The following is a 21,907-nucleotide window of genomic DNA, read 5'->3' as shown; positions in this document are numbered from 1 at the left end:
CACTCTTGCCTCACTTAGCTGGACTGCTCCCAGGATCTTCAATTTCTTTCCATGTGACTAAGGCAGGGATGCCCATATTGCAGACGGTGGTGGGGACTGGAATTAATCTGTGAAAGTGCCCAGCGCAGTTTGCTTTGGTCGTCTGTGGGAGCTGAATGCCCTGAGGCTATTTCTTATTCTGCAAAAGCGTGCACTTGATTTCTGCCTGCAAGTGAGCAGGGGCACAGACACATGGGCTGTCCAATCACTAACTGAATGATTTCTACGTGACTCACAACATGAGACCATCTCTCCTATTTCACAGTGAGTTTCGATTTCTCTCCATTAGCAGATGACCTGCACTCACAGAAGGCAAGTATATTTAAGTATTATTATATAAAATGATGAATTTAAAAAGCAAACATTTTACACCAAGTGATATTATTCATTCTTAACAAATTTATAAGGCTTGATCTATGATTTACTTAATCAATACAATTATTCTCATTTATTACCAAGAATAAATAAGAACTAAACATGAATATTAAGATTAATTAGACAAAGTATCATGTCTAAAATTATGAGAAAATAAAATTCACTTAAAATTAAATTCACAATTTGTATGGAAATACAAAAAACCTCGAATAGCCAAAGCTATCCTGAGAAAGAAGAATGGAACTGGAGGAATCAACCTGCCTGACTTTAGGCTCTACTACAAAGCCATAGTCATCAAGACAATATGGTACTGGTACAAAGATAGAAATATAGATCAATGGAACAAAATAGAAAGCCCGGAGATAAATCCACGCACCTGTGGACACCTTATTTTTGACAAAGGAGGCAAGAATATACAATGGATTAAAGACAATCTCTTTAACAAGTGGTGCTGGGAAAACTGGTCAACCACTTGTAAAAGAATGAAACTAGACCACTTTCTAACACCATACACAAAAATAAACTCAAAATGGATTAAAGATCTAAATGTAAGACCAGAAACTATAAAACTCCTAGAGGAGAACATAGGCAAAACACTCTCCGACATACATCACAGCAGGATCCTCTATGACCCACCTCCCAGAATATTGGAAATAAAAGCAAAAATAAACAAATGGGACCTAATTAAACTTAAAAGCTTCTGCACAACAAAGGAAACTATAAGCAAGGTGAAAAGACAGCCTTCAGAATGGGAGAAAATAATAGCAAATGAAGCAACTGACAAACAACTAATCTCAAAAATATATAAGCAACTCCTACAGCTCAATTCCAGAAAAATAAATGACCCAATCAAAAAATAGGCCAAAGAACTAAATAGACATTTCTCCAAAGAAGACATACAGATGGCTAACAAACACATGAAAAGATGCTCAACATCACTCATTATCAGAGAAATGCAAATCAAAACCACTATGAGGTACCATTTCACACCAGTCAGAATGGCTGCGATCCAAAAGTCTACAAGCAATAAATGCTGGAGAGGATGTGGAGAAAAGGGAACCCTCTTACACTGTTGGTGGGAATGCAAACTAGTACAGCCACTATGGAGAACAGTGTGGAGATTCCTTAAAAAACTGGAAATAGAACTACCTTATGATCCAGCAGTCCCACTGCTGGGCATACACACTGAGGAAACCAGAATTGAAAGAGACACATGTACCCCAGTGTTCATCGCAGCACTGTTTATAACAGCCAGGACATGGAAGCACCCTAGATGTCCATCAGCAGATGAATGGATAAGAAAGCTGTGGTACATATACACAATGGAGTATTATTCAGACATTAAAAAGAATACATTTGAATCAGTTCTAATAAGGTGGATGAAACTGGAGCCTATTATACAGAGTGAAGTAAGCCAGAAAGAAAAACACCAATATAGTATACTAACACATATATATGGAATTTAAAAAGATGGTAACGATAACCCACGAGACAGCAAAAGAGACACCGATGTATAGAAGAGTCTTTTGGACTCTGTGGGAGAGGGAGAGGGTGGGATGATTTGGGAGAATGGCATTGAAATATGTATAATATCGTATATGAAACGAGTCACCAGTCCAGATTCGATGCACGATACTGGATGCTTGGGGCTGGTGCACTGGGATGACCCAGAGGGATGGTATGGGGAGGGAGGAGGAAGGAGGGCTCAGGATGGGGAACACATGTATGCCTGTGGGGATTCATTTCGATATATGGCAGAACCAATACAATATTATAAAGTTTAAAAATAAAATAAAATTAAAAAAAATTAAATTCATAAGAAAGTCCTTGGTTATACTTAATTCTGAAACATTTTAATTTTGACACAAGTAAAGCTCAGTGAGGTCAAATATCACCAAATACTTATATGCATATAAGTATATATTATTAAATATATGTATTTGTGTATAATTGTATTAATGTGTATATATATAATATCATGTATGTATATACACATATGTGTGCTGTGCTTAGTGGCTCAGTCATGTTTGACTCTTTACAACCCCATGTACTGTAGCCCGCCTGGCTCCTCTATCCATGAGGATTCTCTAGGCAAGAATACAGGAGTGGGTTGCCATGCCCTCCTCCAGGCGATCTTCCCAACCCAGGAACTGAACCTAGGTCTCCCACATTGCAGGCAAATTCTTTACCATCCGAGCCACCAGGGAAGCCCATGTAGGTGTATACATAATAGTTGTATACATAAATGTATATACACACAACAACAGAAATAAGGCTCTAGGTAGCCAAATAAATCATCAGTTTGATTATTGATTTGGAAAGTAAACATACTAAACAGCATTTGGTTTTCAGATATTTTAAAAATGTGCTTTTTTGGTTTTCTGATAATGAGTCAAATACATTCACTTCATTAACAAGGGTTCTACAAAGCTATTTCTCCATCCATGAATGAGAATGTTCTTTAGTTTTTGGTTTTTTTAAATTATGTTTACTTGTGAGCAACAGTAAGAAAATGAAAGAAAATATAAGCACAACAAAACTTCAGGGCTCTTAACTGCACAGCACCCCTCCAATGTTGGGTTCTCCAAGGCTCCACCTTGTACTTGGTTCTGAGCCCCGTAATGTGTGTTCACACAGGAAGCTTTCTCGACTGTCAGGCTGAATGACAACAGTCTCCGAAAATGACAATGACTTGCACTAGTAAAAAACCTAGCAACACTTAACTGTGCTCAAAATATTCATACAGCATATTCTGAATAATTCAATGATGTGTGGGAGAAGAGGGACTATTTCTGGAAATTTGTCCCATGTCATCTTTTGTGAGCAACTAATTTTCTCTGATAAAATAACACTGTCTTTTTGTTTTGTTTTTGGTGTCTTAATGTCAAAATGCAGTGAAATTTTTGATACCTATATGACACAGCTTTATTATTTCCTGAGTACTAAAATATTAAAGAATTTAATTTTAATTTTAAAATGTATGGTATTTTGAAATAAGTCTTATGCACTAGGTAACTGATTTGTGCCAGTCATGATATATAGTTTAACTCATATAGATAAACCCAAGTAACAGATTTTATTCAGGACTTTTCCCCCAATAGACAAGGAATCTATTCATTTAAATAGCAGGATCCAAGCAGGATCCATAAAATCCCAAACCCTTGAAATAAAACAGTTTAGCACTGATTTATAAAAGTTAGCTTTTTAGCACAGACTTTTTTACTTCAGGTGTTATTTTCAGAGACTTTATCAATTTGACTATATAGCAGCAGACTAAACTCTCACACAGAGATCATTAACAGGAATTAAACAGAGCAAGTACTAAAGCTGGCTTTGCACCTACTGAATGCTGCAAGTGTCTGTACTCATTTGATATGCATCTTGCAAAGCTCGGCTGTTCCCAGAAGGCCACTCCGTGAAGACTGAGCGAGCAGCGTCTGCTAGCGGTGCCTGCGAGTCACAAAAACAGAGAGCTTTACGACAGGGAGGCTTGGAGGCAGGCTGAAAACCTGGGTTTGTACATTTTCACGCTCTAAACATGCAAGTAGATTGTTCCTTTGATTATTTTCACAATGCATATTACTCACACTGAGAAACCATTGAATCAGCAAAATTTTCCAGATCTCTTCATAGGCTCCACTTAGGAAATCCTTTACTAAAATTGCTTTATTAACTGCTTATTAGACAGACTTAGTTTTAGATATAGGACAAAACACAACAGAAGAACACAGCAGGCTGCTGTTGGTGGGTGGTCATTGTCTGGGTTTGAGGGTCATCCTATATTACCTGTGGCATTCATTGGGCACTGATTGAAGGCAAAGTCGCCTGCCGGAGTCCTCTTCCACACCATCGACATCAGATAATCCTCTGGGCATATTTCATAAGGTGCTGCAATTTAAAACAAAGGGACTTTAACACCCATGGTGTTTATTTTTTAAATGCTGGCAATAAACAATCCTGAAATGCAGCTCTCTGACTGAAGAGAGCTCTCTTAATTTAAGTGTGGTATTTATTGAAATGTTAGAGATGTCTTCAGAAACAAAACACCACTAGCCTTCATTTCATTCCCTACAAAATCCTCACAGAAAAAAAGCACTTTCCAAAGAAAGCTTAGGCTTAAAAAAAAAAAAAAAGTCATTTGACTAGTCAAGGCTATGGTTTTTCCTGTGGTCATGTATGGATGTGAGAGTTGGACTGTGAAGAAGGCTGAGCGCTGAAGAATTGATGCTTTTGAACTGTGGTGTTGGAGAAGACTCTTGAGAGTCCCTTAGACTGCAAGGAGATCCAACCAGTCCATTCTAAAGGAGATCAGCCCTGGGATTTCTTTGGAAGGAATGATAGTAAAGCTGAAACTCCAGTACTTTGGCCACCTCATGCAAAGAGTTGACTCATTGGAAAAGACTCTGATGCTGGGAAGGATTGGGGGCAGGAGGAGAAGGGGACGACAGAGGATGAGATGGCTGGGTGGGATCACTGACTTGATGGACATGAGTCTGAGTGAACTCCGGGAGTTGGTGATGGACAGGGAGGCCTGGCGTGCTGCGATTCATGGGGTCGCAAAGAGTCAGACACGACTGAGCGACTGATCTGATCTGATCTGATCTGATTGTGGAGAAGACAGCAAACTAACCAAGATGGCGTGCTCAGGCTCTCTCACTCCATTTTGTAAATAATGACTATGTAACAGTTGAGCTCCTTTATAGCACTGCCCATGCACGTCACGAGTTACCCGCTCAGTCACGGGCTACTTTGTGAGGTTTGCCTGTATATGCTTCACCTGGAAAAGCCCAGAAGGGTTGTGTGTGGTTATGCTGTGTTATGTATGTTTGCTGCTGTGGCTGTCGTGTCAGTCAGGAGAGAATAAACGTGTCTGCAGTTCCTATGGATCCTCGCATTTTCTTCCAGCCTCTTAGCTCACGTCTTGCCTACCATGGGTTCAGTGAACAGTGTGAACAGTGAGATGATGTCATGAACAGGATCAACAATACAATTGATGTAGTCAACAGGAAACCCAGCTGGTAGAGGAGCCTGAGGCTCCACAGAAGAGGCGGAAGGATATCCAGCAGGTAGAAGAGCTGGAGACTCCACTGGCTGGAGGGAGCCAGCGGCCCCCACTTAGCATGTCTACCATGTGGCCACGATCCTTTCGGCATGGGTTCCAGTAGAAGACTGGGAGGCAGTGGACAGTTCACTGGATAGCACTGAAAAGGTGAACAAGGCAGCAAAGGCTGCTGCTGGCACCGTGGGACACATTTTCTTGACTACCCTGCAGGTGAATATGGATAGTACTCCCCATGAGGCTGCATCAGTGTGCAATGTGCAGTCACTTGGAAGAACTAGAGCAACATATATTGGCGTTAGAGCAAGAACCCGGTGGCCCTGAAGAACCCAGCATCTCTGACAGCAAGGCGGTAAGTGATGATGATAATTAATGCTATGAGACCATGGATCCCACTTGGCAACAAGGCCTGTTGTGCAGCAGAAGGTGAAACATGAGCAGCCTATGGCCCGGGGTGGGCATCCTCAAGGGGCCCCAGATGTGACTGAGTTCACAACATACTGACCATATACTCAGGCGGAGTTGGTCGACTTGGTACACCATTTCGGCAAAGGCGAGGGGAACCCTTGGCAGTATGGCTCTTGAGACGTTGGGACACAGGTGGACAGTATCCTGTGTTCTGGGGATGGGGCAGAATGGCTGGCATCTATCACCATTCACCCCTCGTCGAGACAGCAGAATGCTAGGCGGCTCGCGGCTCACGCAGGGGGCACCTAACCTAGTGCACACCCTCATGGAATGGATTAACACTGCCATCTGCACCTTGTGGGTGAACGTGGGAGAGCCCCAGCATACCGGAAGTAAACCGTGTAACTATGCCGTGTTGACCCAAGTGGTGAGAAACCTGGGCATGAGGCAGTGGATATGTAACCCAGATGCCTGAGGTCCAGATGATGAGCGTTTTACTGGGGGCACTCCAGACGCCATTTGAACAGTTCCCATTGACCTCTTCTGGATCCCTGACTGCTATTCCCGCAGCCTGTGTGGGGCGCCCCATCTACGAGGTGAACTCTATGGTGGCTAGCTTGGGAGAAGAGGGATGGCGTGCCAGACGCCATTTTGAACAGTGCCCGCTGACCACTTCTGGATCCCTGACTGCTATTCCTGCACCCTGTGTGTGGGGGGGTCCCATCTACGAGGTGACCTCCATAGTGGCTAGGTTGGGAGCAATAGAGGGATGGCGTGCCAGACGCCATTTTGAACAGTGCCCGCTGACCTCTTCTGGATCACTGACTGCTGTTCCTGCACCCTGTGTGGGGGGTCCCATCTACGAGGTGACCTCCATAGTGGCTAGGTTGGGAGCAGTAGAGGGATGGCGTGCCAGACGCCATTTTGAAAGTGTGAAGACCCTGAAGGGGGCCTGAGCTAGCAGGGCTTCCATCAGGTATGCAGATGCCAACGTGGGCTGATTTGTGCCGAGGCATACCGTAAGGGCTGTGTCCTATGGTGTATAATGTAAATTTAGGCTGTGTGTTCCATGCTGTAGATTCAGTAGAACAGCTCTATTGCTAATCCTGTTGGGGCCGCCAACTGTCGCTCTGTTCACACTGCTGAAAGCAAGGCGTGAGCTAAGAGGCTGGAAAGTCTCTCCCCACAACAGTGTATAAAGGCTGTGTCCATGATGTGCTACTAACCTCTGACACTCTTGCAGATTTACAACACTGTGAAAGCATTTGGAATCTTGTGGGTGAGCTGTGAATGCCCTCCTCGAAGGGGTAGGCCTGGCGCCTGTGGGGTTTTCTGAGTCCTTAATAAAAAAAACCCATGGGGTAGAGTTGCCCCTTTGGAGGCGTTCCTGCAATTTCACAAGGACAGATGGTGGACTGGACTTGGCCAGGCAAGATAAAGGCACTCCACATATGGTGGGTGGTTCTTCTAGCCCCGTGAGGGCAAGGACTGCAACACGAGTTCCAGGCGATACCTGGCATTGGGTTTTGCTATGGATTGGGGATGTAACTGTTTGTTGTTGTAGCTAATGCTGCTGCAAGAGGTAAATCCAAGGGTCAGTGTCACTCACCAAGGGAATATCACAGAAGATGGACTGCATGTAGAATGTAAGGTGAGGGAGCTTAAAGAGGTGGACTGTGGGGAGAGGGCAAATAAGCCAAGATGGTGTGGTCAGGCTCTTTTGCCCCATGTTTTATAATGAGATCCATTTATAACCGCTGAGAGCCTTTATAGCAGTGCGCATGTGCGTCAGGAGGTTTAGGCTACAGCTGAGCTCGCTTAAAGCACTGCGCATGTGCATCACGAGTTACCACTTGGTCACAAGCTACTTTATGTTCACCTGTATATGCTTCACCTAGAAAAGCCCGGAAGGGTTCTGTGTGGTTATGTTGTATTATGTTATGTCTGTTGCTAAGGCTGCTATTCCAGCTGGGAGAGAATAAATGTGTCTGCAGTTCCTACAGTTCCTCGCATTTTCTTCCAGCCTCTTAGCTCGCGCCTTGCCTAATGTGAGTTCAGTGAACGGTGTGAACAGCGGGACAATTACTGTCATGAAGAGTATCCGCAATACACCTAAAAACTGAACATTATATCATATTCAGATGTATAAATAGTCTTTCCAATATTCATCATTATTCATAAAGTTCTGGGATGTTACAAAATAAAATGATTTCTAATAAACTGAAAGTCATATCAGAATTATTAACTGTAGGTGTCAACAGTAAATAAACATAAAGGACAAAACATATAACTTTGTTTTTCTTCATATAAGAGCAATAATGGCAATCACACTACATCATATAAAAATAAATGAATTATTTTCTTTTCCTTCAAAAGCTCAATTTGATTACTAAGCCAAGAAAGATAAAGGGAATTTCAAGAATAACAGATGCATACTAGAAATGATAGAATCTGTGAAAGAAAAAAAGCATATGTTGTACTAAACCTGACACCTTACTCCTAGAAAGAGCAATTGCCACTTTTCCAGACACACCTACTGTTCTGCTCCCACACAGCACTGACATTTATATGTTCATATATTTATCCTCACAACTTGCCTGGGATGTTAGGTCCTTTCTATCTTACACATAAAGGTGTGTCTGGCACAGAGATGGCGTCCAATGTTGAATGAATACATGAATGCCTATATATGAGTGCGATACCTGTGAGAAATTTCTTGTTCTGGGGACAATATACTATATAAGTCATTCACAATAAACTATTGAGAAAACTGTATGCAGGTCAGGAAGTAACAGTTAGAACTGGACATGGAACAACAGACTGGTTCCAAACAGGAAAAGGAGTTCGTCAAGGCTGTATATTATCACCCTGCTTATTTAACTTATATGCAGAGTACATCATGAGAAATGCTGGACTGGAGGAAGCACAAGCTGGAATCAAGATTGCTGGGAGAAATATCAATAACCTCAGATATGCAGATGACACCACCCTTATGGCAGAAAGTGAAGAGGAACTCAAAAGCCTCTTGATGAAAGTCAAAGTGGAGAGTGAAAAATTTGGCTTAAAGCTCAACATTCAGAAACTAAGACCATCCATGGCATCTGGTCCCATCACTTCATGGCAAACAGATGGGGAAAGAGTGGCTGACTTTATTTTTTTGGGCTCCAAAATCACTGCAGATGGTGACTGCAGCCATGAAATTAAAAAACGCTTACTCTCTGGAAGGAAAGTTATGACCAACCTAGACAGCATATTAAAAAGCAGAGACATTACTTTGTCAACAAAGGTCCATCTAGTCAAGGCTATGGTTTTTCCAGTGGTCATGTATAGATGTGCGAGTTGGACTGCAAAGAAAACAGCACTGAAGAATTGATGTTTTGAACCGTGGTGTTGGAGAAGACTCTTGAGAGTCCCTTGAACTGCAAGGAGATCCAACCAGTCCATCCTAAGGGAGATCAGTCCTGGGTGTTCATTGGTGGGACTGATGTTGAAGCTGAAACTCCAATACTTTGGCCACCTAATGTGAACAGCTGACTCATTTGAAAAGACCTTGGTGCTGGGAAAGATTGAGAGTAGGAGGAGAAGGGGCCGGCAGAGGATAAGATGGTTGGATGGCATCACTGACTCGATGGACATGGGTTTGGGTGGACTCTGGGAGTTGGTGATGGACAGGGAGGTCTGGCATGCTGCGGTTCATGGGGTCGCAGACAGTCAGACACGACTGAGTGACTGAACTGAACTGAATCTAGATACTAATTCTACTTCGGAGTTTAGGAGATCGTTAGGACCTATTAGAGTTGTTAGTAGATTAAGAATGCACTTTATTTGTCATCTTGAAATAATACTTTCTTGAAATAATAATTCACTGAGATGAGTGGTTTAAATGTGGGCATTTAGAACTGAGAGTTACACTGAAGAGCACCTAATCTATCTCCTTGTTCTTTATGGTTGGGGCACCAAGGCCCCCAAAGAAGAGGCTTGTCTAAGTGATGGGACTGGTAGAGGTATCAGCAGGACTGATTCTGGAACTCAGACTCATGCACATCTTCTCTGCTACCTTAATAATCTCCCTCATATTGAGTTTATATGTGTGTGTATAACATATATATATAATCTAGATTCTCATTAAAACCCGCAGGCATCTGTCTCTGAGTCATGGAATCTTTGTTTGGGTGGTTTAGCCGTTGATCCAACCTTCACCAGCCCCATATTCATAAATGCCCTGTCCTCACCCACCAATGATCTCCTAACAGCCAAACCCAACACACTCACCTTGGTCATCACTCTCAGAACCTTATGCATGGCACTTGTTCCTTTGACATCTCCCTCCTACCTGGAAACACTTTCTTTAAGATGTTAGAAGGCTCTTTTCTCTCAAGCATTTGTTACATTCTTTCTCCCTGTCTCATTCACTGCATTTTTGCAGAATAATCGACCCCTTACATTTTCCTTATGTTAAAAGCTTTCCTTAGACAATTTCAAACTATTAATAACAGTAACATTATTGAGCCCTTACTAACCGTCTTACATGAATGGACTCATTTAATTTCCTCAACAACTTTATAGGATAGAGACTATTAGCTGCATTGATCAAATGGGAAAACATGCTCAGAGAGGTGAATTTATTTTTTATTCCAAATATAGATGTATTTATTACATGTAAGATGCAGGATATAAAGTGCTTCTATTCTTTAGCATCTTTCCTCTTCAATGCAATTTTTTTTTCTTTTTTTAAAAATTCATTTTAATTGGAGGCTATTTACTTTATACTATTGTAGTAGTTTTTGCCATACATTGACATGAATGTTCAATCCAATTTTTATACCACATCAATAAAGTAATCTCTAAAATAGAGAGTAATCCCATAACGTGCTGCATGAAATTTTCCATGGTTTTCCAGTCATCTGACAGGATAAAAATAACTGTTCTGGCTGTGACAGAAAAGGCCTTTCCAGCAAGCCCTAACCCATTCTCCAATTGCAATTCATATTTATTCTCCCATGAACCAGCCAGCCACATAGAATCGTAATCCTCCAGATACTCCATACAAATTCACATTTCCTTGACTTTGCAGAAGCTATATCCTCCACTTAAAATACTCACGTCCCTCCTTGATTTTTGTTAATATTCTTGTTTATCTTTAAAACACATCTTAAACTGTGGATCCTCTGGGAAGCCTCCTCAGTACCTCAATCACTGGATGTGCAAGTATTATAGCTCTTCTCACAATGGACGGAAAGCATCTGGTTACATTTGTAAACCTTCTCAACTCCAAAATTTTGCCTTTCAGGAGACTAATTATGTTTTATTTATCTTTCACCTGCTGTAATGAACTGTTATGATGTCTAGCATATAGTAAAGATTCAAAATATGTTTGTTGAGTAAATCAGTTTTACTGAGGAAACAATATAAGACTAGTGTCATACAGTAGAACTTTCCGCAATGATAAAGGAGAATTTCACTGTCCAGTATGGTGGCTTCTAGTCAATGTGGCCACTGAGCACTTGGAGTTTGGCAAGTAAGACTGAGAACTGAGTTTTAAATATATCTAATTTTTATTAATGTAAGTTAAAATTTTAATATCTACCATCCTGGACAATACAGTAACAGATGATAATTGTGTTTCTGTAAATGTCAACCCAAACTACTATAGAACATGAAAAGGAAAATTATGTGTTAAAATGCACAGAATGCATCTATTTTAAGAAAGCTATAGCAGTGATCAATCTAACATTATCATGACGTTTGACTATTCTTTTTGCTTATCTATATACCCAGCTTCTGCTCAACATCACCTAATTAACTCTTCCTTTGTAATCTTTCACTTCACTTATACCTTTTTACTATTTTCAAACCCAAATTTTCATCTGTTCCATTGATGAAATTTGAAATACATTTCATGAAACTTGTTGCTATAGCTTTCAGTTTTCTTTCCTGATTCAGTCTTGACATAAGTCAATGATAGAGCCATCTGCACCCTGATTTCTTCATTTCCAGGTAAGGTTTCTGAAAGTTTCTCACATCCATTGTTATTCCCAAGAGCGTCCTGCCCCAGTCCACCTTGGGAGTAAGAAAATCTGGCAATTACAAGTACCCACCGATAGCTCAGATGGTAAAGAATCTGCCTGCAAAGTGAGAGACCTGGGTTCGATCCCTCGGTTGGGAAGATCCCCTGGAGAAGGGAAAGGCTACCCACTCCAGTATTCTTGCCTGAAGACTTTCACTTTCCCCACTAGATGGCAAGAGTGGGCCAACAGGGTGAAACAGTTACCCAGCTCACACCTGGAACTGATGAAGTTCAAAATCAAGGTGGGCTAGGATCAGTGCTCAATTTTTTAAAAAGGTACATTACTTGGGGGAAACTTCTCTCCATAAAAGTGCAACGCTGAGCGATTTAAGGAGCATCAGTTACAAGGCTCTACAGCCTTGCTCCTTCTTCAGCTCCTCCGCTTCCACTCTCACTGCCCCCTGGAGACTTCTCCAGCTTCAGGAGGACCCCACTCTAGAGCCTGTGCACCTCTTCTTTCTGCCCAGGACACCACCCAGCTTCCTTCCCTAAACCTCCTCCTGGCTCCTCTCCACTGCCTTCAAGCTCCTCTGTAACCTGTCTTCTCAGAGACAGCCTGCCTGCCTGCCCTACATATCCAGTCCTTCCTCTGCCCTTGTGTTCTCCAAGACACTCCTAACCACATACATCTGCATGATTTTCTGCCTTATATATTATTTTTTGCCTCCTCCTGGTAGAATGTGAGCACCATGAGGAAAAGGATTTTTGTTTCATCCTTAGGACACATAGCATTTACAGGTCTGCTAAAAGATAGTGGAAAACTACTCCCTGGTAGCTCAGTTGGTAAAGAATCCGCCTGCAATGCAGGGGACCCCAGTTTGATTCCTGGGTCTGGAAGATCCGCTGGAGTAGGGATAGGCTACCCACTCCAGTATTCTTGGGCTTCTCTTGTGGCTCAGCTGGTAAACAATCTGCCTGCAAAGCAGGAGATCTGGGTTCGATCCCTGGGTTGGGACGATCCCCTGGAGAAGGGAAAGGCTACCCACTCCAGTATTCTGGCCTGGAGAATTCCACGGACTCTGTAGTCCATGGGGTCATAAAGAGTCGGAAACTACTGATCGACTTTCACTTTCACGACTACACACACACACGTATTTTTAACCCAAAGCTACCAAATATGCTCAAAAGGTCTATTTTCCCATTACTCCAGTGCCTAAGATGACAGAGAATACAGATGATTTTGCAAAGTACTGAGGACTCTGTGTATGTGTGTGTGTGAAATAGGTCAGTAGTAAATAATAAATTTCATTTAGAACCAATAAGAGTGAGCAGTTAGTTACTACACTTTTCCTAAAAATTAGCCAAAATGGGTTTCCATGGTACTGGATAATTACAAAAATTGATCTTGTATGGCTGTGCCTGACTTGGTAAGAGTCCCGGGGACCCTATTCAGAATCCTCTGATATGATCTGCATATAGTCTAACTGGTTAAAGAAAAAGCTGATTAAAAAGCTATTTTTCCAACCACACCACTCAAGTAAGTACTAATTCCCATTTGCCTATGACAATCACAAGGGGGTACTTCAGCCAATTCAAAAACAAAAGAAAAAATCACAGTAACTTTATAAACCCAGAGAAGTCAACAAACTTTGTTCTCTGCCCTGCAAATTCATGAAGCTTAGCATTCATCATGCTTTTTGTACTGAGTTTCTACTCAGTACACAAGTGATAAGAAAGGAAGATGCCAGGGGAATCAGAGATTCAAAGTTGCAAACTGGTCCAGGATTCTCAGCTTTTTAGAAGGAATGTCGAATCCCTCAGCTGTTTTAAATATTTCATCAAAAGTTATTTGACATCTTTGAAGATTAAATCTTTAAAAAAAAATTAGTTCAGAAAATAGTTATATTGCGGCTCATACCTAAAGCAGAACAGTGTAGACAGTAAAATGACATTTTATTTTTCTTCCATCTTAGGTTGATGAAGTTCCCAAGAGTGAGAATCTTTCTGGGGTCGCCTCAGTGGCAGGTATGGAACTCATTCATTCTATAAATATTTGAGCCTCTATCATGCCCCAGTCTCCTTGATAAATACTGCACACACACAAAACCAAACAAGAACAGTCAGGGCTTCTCAACTCCATGATAGTGAAGAGCGAGAAACTGCAATGCAGCTGGGCGCCCACTATGATTTGGGGAGTCTGGGCTGCTCTAGGAGCACATCAGGGGAGGACTTCCTGAAGGATGATCAAGTGGAAGTGTGAAGGACAAGGAAGTGCCAGCCAGTGAGGATGGGGAAGTCCTCGGGAACCCTGTGCAGCAGGATCAGCGGGGAAGGAAGAGCCTGGCCCATCCAAATCTTGGGGAACCTTTCAGGATGGCAAGGAGAACTGGGGATGGTCAGAGAGGGGTTACTGCAGGAGGGGGACAGGGTGAGATGAAGAGCTAAAATAGGGCTTTGAACTTAAGGGGAGGGACACGTATTGTCATGTTTTGAAAGCCGTCCAGGCAGTTTGGAGAGTGGGTCGAGGGAGAGAGACACTGAAGTCAGGCACACCTGTGACAATTGAAATGGGGTAACCAGGGAAGTAGGGCTGGGGGATCACAGGAAGTGGCCAGGGAAGTGGGTGGATTCCAACCCCCTTAGGAGGATGGCAGGCTCTGCTCCACAGCTCATGTGGGAGGTGAGGACAAGAGAGAGAGCAAAGATGGAACTCGGGTTTCCGGGAAGAATGTCTGGTGTGCTCTGCCCTGAGTTACAGAACACAGGGAGGATGCGGCTTAGGAGAGATGCTGAAAATAGTTTTGATGTGGAGTTACCTAAGCACATCCTGGCATCAAAAAGCTGGCTGGTGCATTAAACTAAAGTGCAGGAGAGAAAGAAAAGCTGGAAATAGAGATTTGTGTTATTTTTTTTTTTCTGTTTAATGCTACCTGTGTGCATTTTGTAAATTATGAGATATATAATTAGTTCAGGCCACGGTTCTGTGCTCAAAATAAAAAACATATTATTGTGTAGCAATGTGAACCATTTGCTTTTTTATGCCTCAGCAAAATGGAACCACGACTCCGTTTTATCAGCTGAAAAATCCCACTGTTTACTCTCACTAGTGTAAAGATATAAAAACCCATCTGTAAGATACAACTGTACTTGAAGGCACAAGTACACAGTTAGCATGCTCCCTTAAAACAAGGTAGCAATTACCTAGTGATTAGCTGTTAATCTGTCTATTCAAACTGATTTTCTGTCTCTTAAAAATAGCAAAAATTATACAGGACTTAAATCAATTTGATGTGGAAAATTAGTTTTCCCCACTTATGCTAGAATTTCAGCATTAAAGAGAAATTGATTCTACACTGCAGAGCTGCATGCAGAAAACAGAAGAAAAAATATGCATGATGCATGACCCCACATTTCAAATCTGACTTGCTGCCAACTCTCTAACTCTAATGTTTCAGGAACCCCCTATCCTGGGGGTGCAGAGGTAAATGAGATCGATTCTGCCTTTGTGCTCACACTGCTCTAATTCAGCAGCGGAACCAACACATATGAAGACTTCATGGTGCTGCTAAGGTATGAGGGAAGAAGAGGGGTATTTATCAAATATGTTTCTTAAGAGCCTTCCTTATATGGAGAATGACTATTATCAGTCTCAAGCTGATACACCGTCACAACAGCAATATTTACACACCCCTATGAATCAGGCAGTCTTCCAAGTGCATTAAATATTTTTAATTCAAATAACTCTCATAACAACCTTCAAAGTGGCTGCAGTTATTTTCGTCTCTGTGATCATGGGGAAAATAAGGCTGAGAGAAATCGCTCTGTGAGGAGGTAGTAGACCTCAGTCCATCAAACAGCTCTTTCAGCCTATACCACTTAGAAGTCTGACTTTTTAACTTGTTAAACTTGTCTCTAACAAAGACACAATATTTGTATTGATAGTGATTAATTAATCCCCAGTCCTCCCCCTGGGAATGGAGGAGAATGTAAGTCGATATGAGGCCAGACTCCATCCTCCTTCCTGATACTTCCCTGATCCAGATATTACACAGCTGTATGTGTGTGCACAGAGTAGCTCTGAGCATGGAGACAGGCAGTGAAAAAGCACCTCTGCTACAGAGGATATGTGTCCTTGAGGCACACAATTCACCTCAAACGGGTTCCGGTGACACCCCAGTTCTTCCTGCACCAGGACTGTACAACCATGTGCTCTGCATAAACCATTCTTCCTTGTCCACAACAGCTGGCTAATTGCCCTATGTTTCTCTTTTATTTTGGTTGAAACAAGAGTTGGGTAAGGGAATGTGAAATGCATTACCTGTATTTTTGTTATGAGCAGATTTCAGAAATAATCCCTCCTTACTTATGAAGTGTGAATACAATAAAATCCTGCAATCTTATTAAGGGGATATTGCAACTTGCAACAGTGTGGCTGAGGGTGAGAACCATTTTCCATTCTTTGCTAGTTTTGTCACTTGTATTTACTTACTTATACTCAAGGCCAGTGCAGCCTACTGGGTCATCCGCAGCATTGCCACCAACACCTGGGAGCTTGTTAGAAATGCAGATTCCCAGGCCTAGACCAGACCTACTGAATCAGAACCTTGGGACAGGACCGGCCCATGAATCTCCATCTTAACAAACTCTCTGGGTGATTATTCTGTCCACTAAAGTTTGAGGTGCATGTATCTTTTTGAATTATAGCTTTGTTTGGATATATGCACAGGAGTGGGATTGCTGGATCATGTGGTAGCTCTATTTTTATTTGTTTTGAGGAACCTCTGTACTGTTTTCCACAGTGGGTGCACCAATTTACATTCCCACCAACAATGTGGAAGGGTCCTCCCTTCTTCACACCCTCTCCACCATTTGTTATTTTTAGTAATAGTATTTTTAACTATGGCCATTTTGGTGTAAGGTGGTATCTCACTGTAGTTTTGATTTGCATTTCTTTAATAATTAGTGATGTTGAGCATCTTGTCATATGCCTGCTGGCCATCTGTATGTCTTCTTTGAAGAAACGTCTATTTAAGTCTTCAGCTCATTTTCTGATTGGGTTGTATTTTTTTGTTATTGAGTTGTATAAGCTGTTTGAACATTTTTGAAATTAAGCCCTTGCCTCCTTTGTTGAATACTAATTGTCCATAGGTGTATGGGTTTATTTCCAGGCTCTCTATTCTGTTCCATTGATCCACATGTCTGTTTTTGTGTCTATATCATGTTGTTTTGATTACTGTGGACTTGTAGTATTATCTGAATTCTAGTAGGGTTATGCCGCCTGTTTTTAAATTTTTCCTCAGGATTGCTTTGGCAATTCTGGGTCTTTTAAAGTCCCATATACATTTTAGGATTATTTGTTCTAGTCCTGTGAAAAAAATGCCATGGTAATTTGATAGGAATGCATTAAATCTATAGATTGCTTTGGGTAGTATGGTCATTTAACAATATTAATTCTTCCAGTCTAAGAGCATGGGATATCTTTCCATTTCTTTGAATCATCTTCAATTTCCTTTATTAATATTTTATAGTTCTTAGCATATTTTTTCACCTCCTAGGTCAGGTTTATCCCTAAGTTTTTTGATGCAATTTTTTTTTAAGAATTTCTGTTTTTCTTTTTTTGTTTTAATATAAATTTATTTATTTTAATTGGAGTCTAATTACTTTACAATATTGTATTGGTTTTGCCATATATTGACATGAATCCGCCACAGGTGTACACGTGTTCCCCATCCTGAACCCCCCTCCCACCTCCCTCCCCATACCATCCCTCTGGGTCATCCCAGTGCATCAGCCCCGAGCATCTTGTATCATGCTTGATGCAATTTTAAAAGGGATTTGTCAACTAAAGTTTGAGGAGCACAGCTCTGGACAATTCAGAGAGGCACTTAGAGAAGATAAAAACTCAAAAAATGCAAGTATGGTGATATCTTCTTCCTACTAAAAGAAAGTTACTCAGAATCCAAATAAGTGGCTCTGAATATCTAGAGTTCAGAATCACAATAACTGATCCATCTCTGTTTAAGTTGCTATTACAAAGATTTTCTCAGCACATTCCACCTGCAAGCTTTGCTCATCATTTGTAGACAAAGCAATGGTGACTCCAAGAAGAACATTTTATATATAAATTAAGTGTAACATCTGCCTGTGAATGGCAGGTTCCAAGTTCCAATTTAGCAACTAATGACTAAAGATTCATGGATCCTAGAACTTGGCTCTGGGAAGAGCAAGCCCTTCCCTGGAACAGAGCAGAGAGGCCTTGTGAAGCCTAGGCTAACATAGGTGAATCCAGGGGAAAATTGGGGGAGAAAAAAACAACCAAACAAAAGACTAAAAATAGTACGTTTTCACATTGTAGCAATATAACAAAATTATTCCACTAGTTTAAGCCAAAAAGCTTGGGTATATAACGAGACTGAGATCAGTAAAATCATTATTTGGTGAGTTTGATCAATTTAAAATTTGGGCAACTTAATTATCTCCCCTGTAGCTCTTTTATTTCTTAACTAGCAGTAGTTTTTAAAATAATAATGGTTTTCTCGTTCTCTTTCTTATGAAGACAGGGACATTGATGACGCTCTTTTTAATACTTTTTGTTTATCTATTTACCAGGAAAGAAATATCCTAATCTTGTTAGGAAAATATTTCATATTTTCCATTTTTAGTAGATGTCATAAGAGCTTTTGATTAAATCCAGATAATTAATCGTTATTTTCATTAATTACCCAGAGATGTGCATATATTATACTTTACTTTCTTGACAACAGAGGGTCTCTTGGCAAACTTGATTAATTTGTTTTGTATCCAAATTAAGTTAAGCATAAAAATAAATACTAATTTGTTTCCAGCAAGATGAATAAAATTAAGAATGAACAATACTGTAAATAGCACTAGAAAAATCAAATTATTTCAAGAGAAACCTTCAGCTTTGACAAAACAAGAAAAAATGACTTAGCAACTGTTAAGATAATTTGAAAGTTTTCTCAATTTATATTGCCAGTGTGCAAATTAGGAGCAATCTAGTGGAAGAAATTAGAAAACCTACGCTCCTAATTATAAAAGGAATATATACTGACCATACAGAAACAACTGCTCTGAGTTGAAAAGCCAGTATATCGTATAAATAAAGTCCACTGTGGAACACTAAGTTATTTATTATCCCTGCCTTTTTGAAAAAAATAATCTGAAGATGACATTGATGTGCATGGAAAAGTTAAAGGATAAATATTAAAAGAAACCTACTTTTATTTTGATAAAATTTGTATATAGAGGCAGGAGTATTGTTGAAATTAGTCACATTATAGTCCCATGTTAATGGACAGTGTGATTTGTATGAAGGTGAAAGATAAGGATATATTTTCAAAAGCTTGGTACATATGATTATCTTTTTACCCCTGTACAAGCATTGATTTGTGAATTTTTAGCTAACTCAATAATTAATTTTAATTAAAAAATGTTATTTACATACTTGGAGATGTTTTGAATAGAGAAAAATGAAAGTATCAAGGTTAATGTCAAAAATATATATTTATATGATCTAAAAAGTGTTTACAGTTTTATATAATTTTTCAATCTCCCCGAAATCATGAAAGCCAGCAAATAAGCCTAGCAAACAAGGTGTAATATCTTTTTTTGTAAATAGGTATGTAAAATGTTTTCCAAACAGCAGGTGGCAATCTTTATAAATCTGGTTACAAGCAGCACCATCTTCTATCTGTATCTGCAGATGAAAGTCAGTGTTAAAGGACTGGTTAAGAACCTTGGCATGCTCAGACTAGTTTAGATAACTTCAAATATTAAAAAGGGTCTTATTTAATTATGCTTACTATTCCAGTGAAATTTCTCCCAGGGCAAAATAAATGCCTTTGTTTAATGCTTCTTAATTTTTATGACGCACAGGAGAAATTTCACAGTGCTAATTGGTGTAGATATCCTTCTCAACAGAATCCTCCATGCTGGTTACTTCTTATCATTCAGGATTCATATGGCTTTAAGAATGAACAACACTAATTTTAGATTTTTTAAAGGTCTAAAAAGAACACAACTGACTTATTGTTGCCCTCAGAGTCTAGTTTCTGTTGCTATTATCTCTGAACCATGAAAAGTCTTTAGAATTCTAAATATGGAGAAAAAGAAAGTTTTGATCCCAGATAACTCTTAGAATTCATTGAGTTTTTTCTAAATTGAAGTAGTCATGTTAGATAAGAGACAGAAATCCATAGCTGTCTGAAAAGGAATCTCAAACAGGTGCAGTCATCACACTCAGCAGGTCCAGACAGCCAGAGTCGGCGAGCTTGCCCACAATTAACAATGGCAACATCAACTCTAATTGGGTCTTCCAGTCTCTAAGTTCAGAGTTTTATACACAGCAATGAAATCTTAAAATTCCATGCTATTAGCTTTTCTGTCATGTTTACAAAATTTTGCCAATGATATCATTCCAAAATACTAATTTTCACTTATTTATTGAGTCTTGAGTATTAACAGTGTTTTATGAAATGTACACACTCATAGGAAAGAGTCTCTGTTCTACATGAACTTTCAGATATATGTTATTGATAATATGGTCAATTTCTGACCTTTCCTGTATGCTATGCTTATGTGTAAAATCCTCTAATGTAGCAATACTTCTAGGTTTTCTCTATGAATTAAGACCTGATGCTGTCATTTTAAAGTGAGTTCCTCACAGGGATTTCCTTTCGCAGTGAGAATGGGGCAGGTAAACCGAGATGTCCAAGGTCACACATCAGGATGGATTAACAGTGAAATTTATAAGTTTCTGAGTTTCAGTCTTATATTTGTAATTTCTCACGCATCTATTTTCTACTAAATAATCTAAGGCAACTTGTTCTCTCAGTAAACAATATTTCATAAAGATAGTTACAAAAATGATACCCCAAACTATTAGTAATTTTAAACATGTCTACCCATGTTATTGTTCAATATGCCTACTCATTTTGCAGCAAACAATTTAAAAACATACAGAAAACAGTCTATGACACAGAAACAGAGGAAACTTCATACATTAGGGAAAGAAGGGAATCACCATTTATCAACACCAATACTTTAACTGAGGAAACATTATCTTTAACCAACGGCAATATTTTTCATCTTTTTTTTTTTTTTTGAGGGACCAGTGTATGTCCCCGGGGACACTGAGCGCACTCACCAGGACAGCGCTGCTCACTGCATCTTCGCACTTCCTCGCCTGTCCCTTCGCAAGGCTGCCCGGTCACGGCCGCGCCCTGGCAGGTCCTCATCCTTCTCTCCCAGCCTCCGTCACAGGACCTGGAGCAGCCACTCCAATGACCCCATTGATTCCACTGCCCATTGGCTGAAAGAAACACACCACCATGGTCAACAGCAGAAGTGCAGTGCTAACCGCTTTAGGTATTCAAAAATCTGAGGACCACGATTGTTCAGTTTTCATTAGTCTACCACCACAAATAACGTATACACAAATATTTGACTTTCTGGCCAAATTTAGAGCACTGTGATGAACAGAAGCTTCTATAGGTTTGTCAGGATCTGGACAAAGGGACACTGAGTTTTAAAAGAGTACAAGTGCAGCTCTAGACTTCATCGATTTACATCAATATTTAGTATAATCTAATTAATTTCATCTAATTTAAGAAGCTGCTGAATTTTGTTGCCTTCTTAATACAACATACAGTAGAATGAGTTTTGGTACAATTGGCTTCATTGAGTAGAAATGTATAATGATCGTTTATCCCATGACTGTCCTGCATGGCTCTGTCACAGAACTTAATGGCAGGCATCCTTAAAATGCAATCCTCAGGCCTCACCTGTGCACTCGGGGTTGTAACACTCTCTGCTCTCTGCCCAAGGCCCCCTGCACTCTGAGCCCCCGTGTGCAGCTGCAGTGCACAGCCGGCTCCTCTGCTGGGTCCCATTCGAGCAGGTCGCCGAGCACTGGCTCCAGGAGCTCCACTCCTGCCACTGTCCATCGACTGCAAGGCAGAAGCAGAGATGGTATGAGGAGGTTTCCAGGAGACAAGGCT

At 40.5% G+C, this 21,907-nt stretch overlaps 1 protein-coding gene across 3 annotated transcripts in view; it reads right to left on the bottom strand.

Annotated features, from left to right (window-relative positions):
- ADGRB3 (adhesion G protein-coupled receptor B3) overlaps positions 1 to 21,907 on the bottom strand; it is a 918,859-nt gene that overhangs the window by 491,125 nt on the left and 405,827 nt on the right. For all 3 annotated transcript variants that reach the window (XM_027550854.1, XM_027550852.1, XM_027550853.1), the window contains 4 exons: positions 21,692 to 21,856; positions 21,055 to 21,219; positions 4,201 to 4,302; positions 3,758 to 3,864 (listed from right to left, as the gene is read on the bottom strand). In XM_027550854.1, the coding sequence (XP_027406655.1) occupies positions 3,758 to 3,864; positions 4,201 to 4,302; positions 21,055 to 21,219; positions 21,692 to 21,856 (539 nt within the window). The remainder of the gene's footprint in view (positions 1 to 3,757; positions 3,865 to 4,200; positions 4,303 to 21,054; positions 21,220 to 21,691; positions 21,857 to 21,907) is intronic.

This window comes from Bos indicus x Bos taurus, chromosome 9 (genome assembly GCF_003369695.1).
Source record: "Bos indicus x Bos taurus breed Angus x Brahman F1 hybrid chromosome 9, Bos_hybrid_MaternalHap_v2.0, whole genome shotgun sequence".
NCBI lineage: Eukaryota > Metazoa > Chordata > Mammalia > Artiodactyla > Bovidae > Bos > Bos indicus x Bos taurus.
This window is presented reverse-complemented; position numbering and strand designations above follow the sequence as displayed.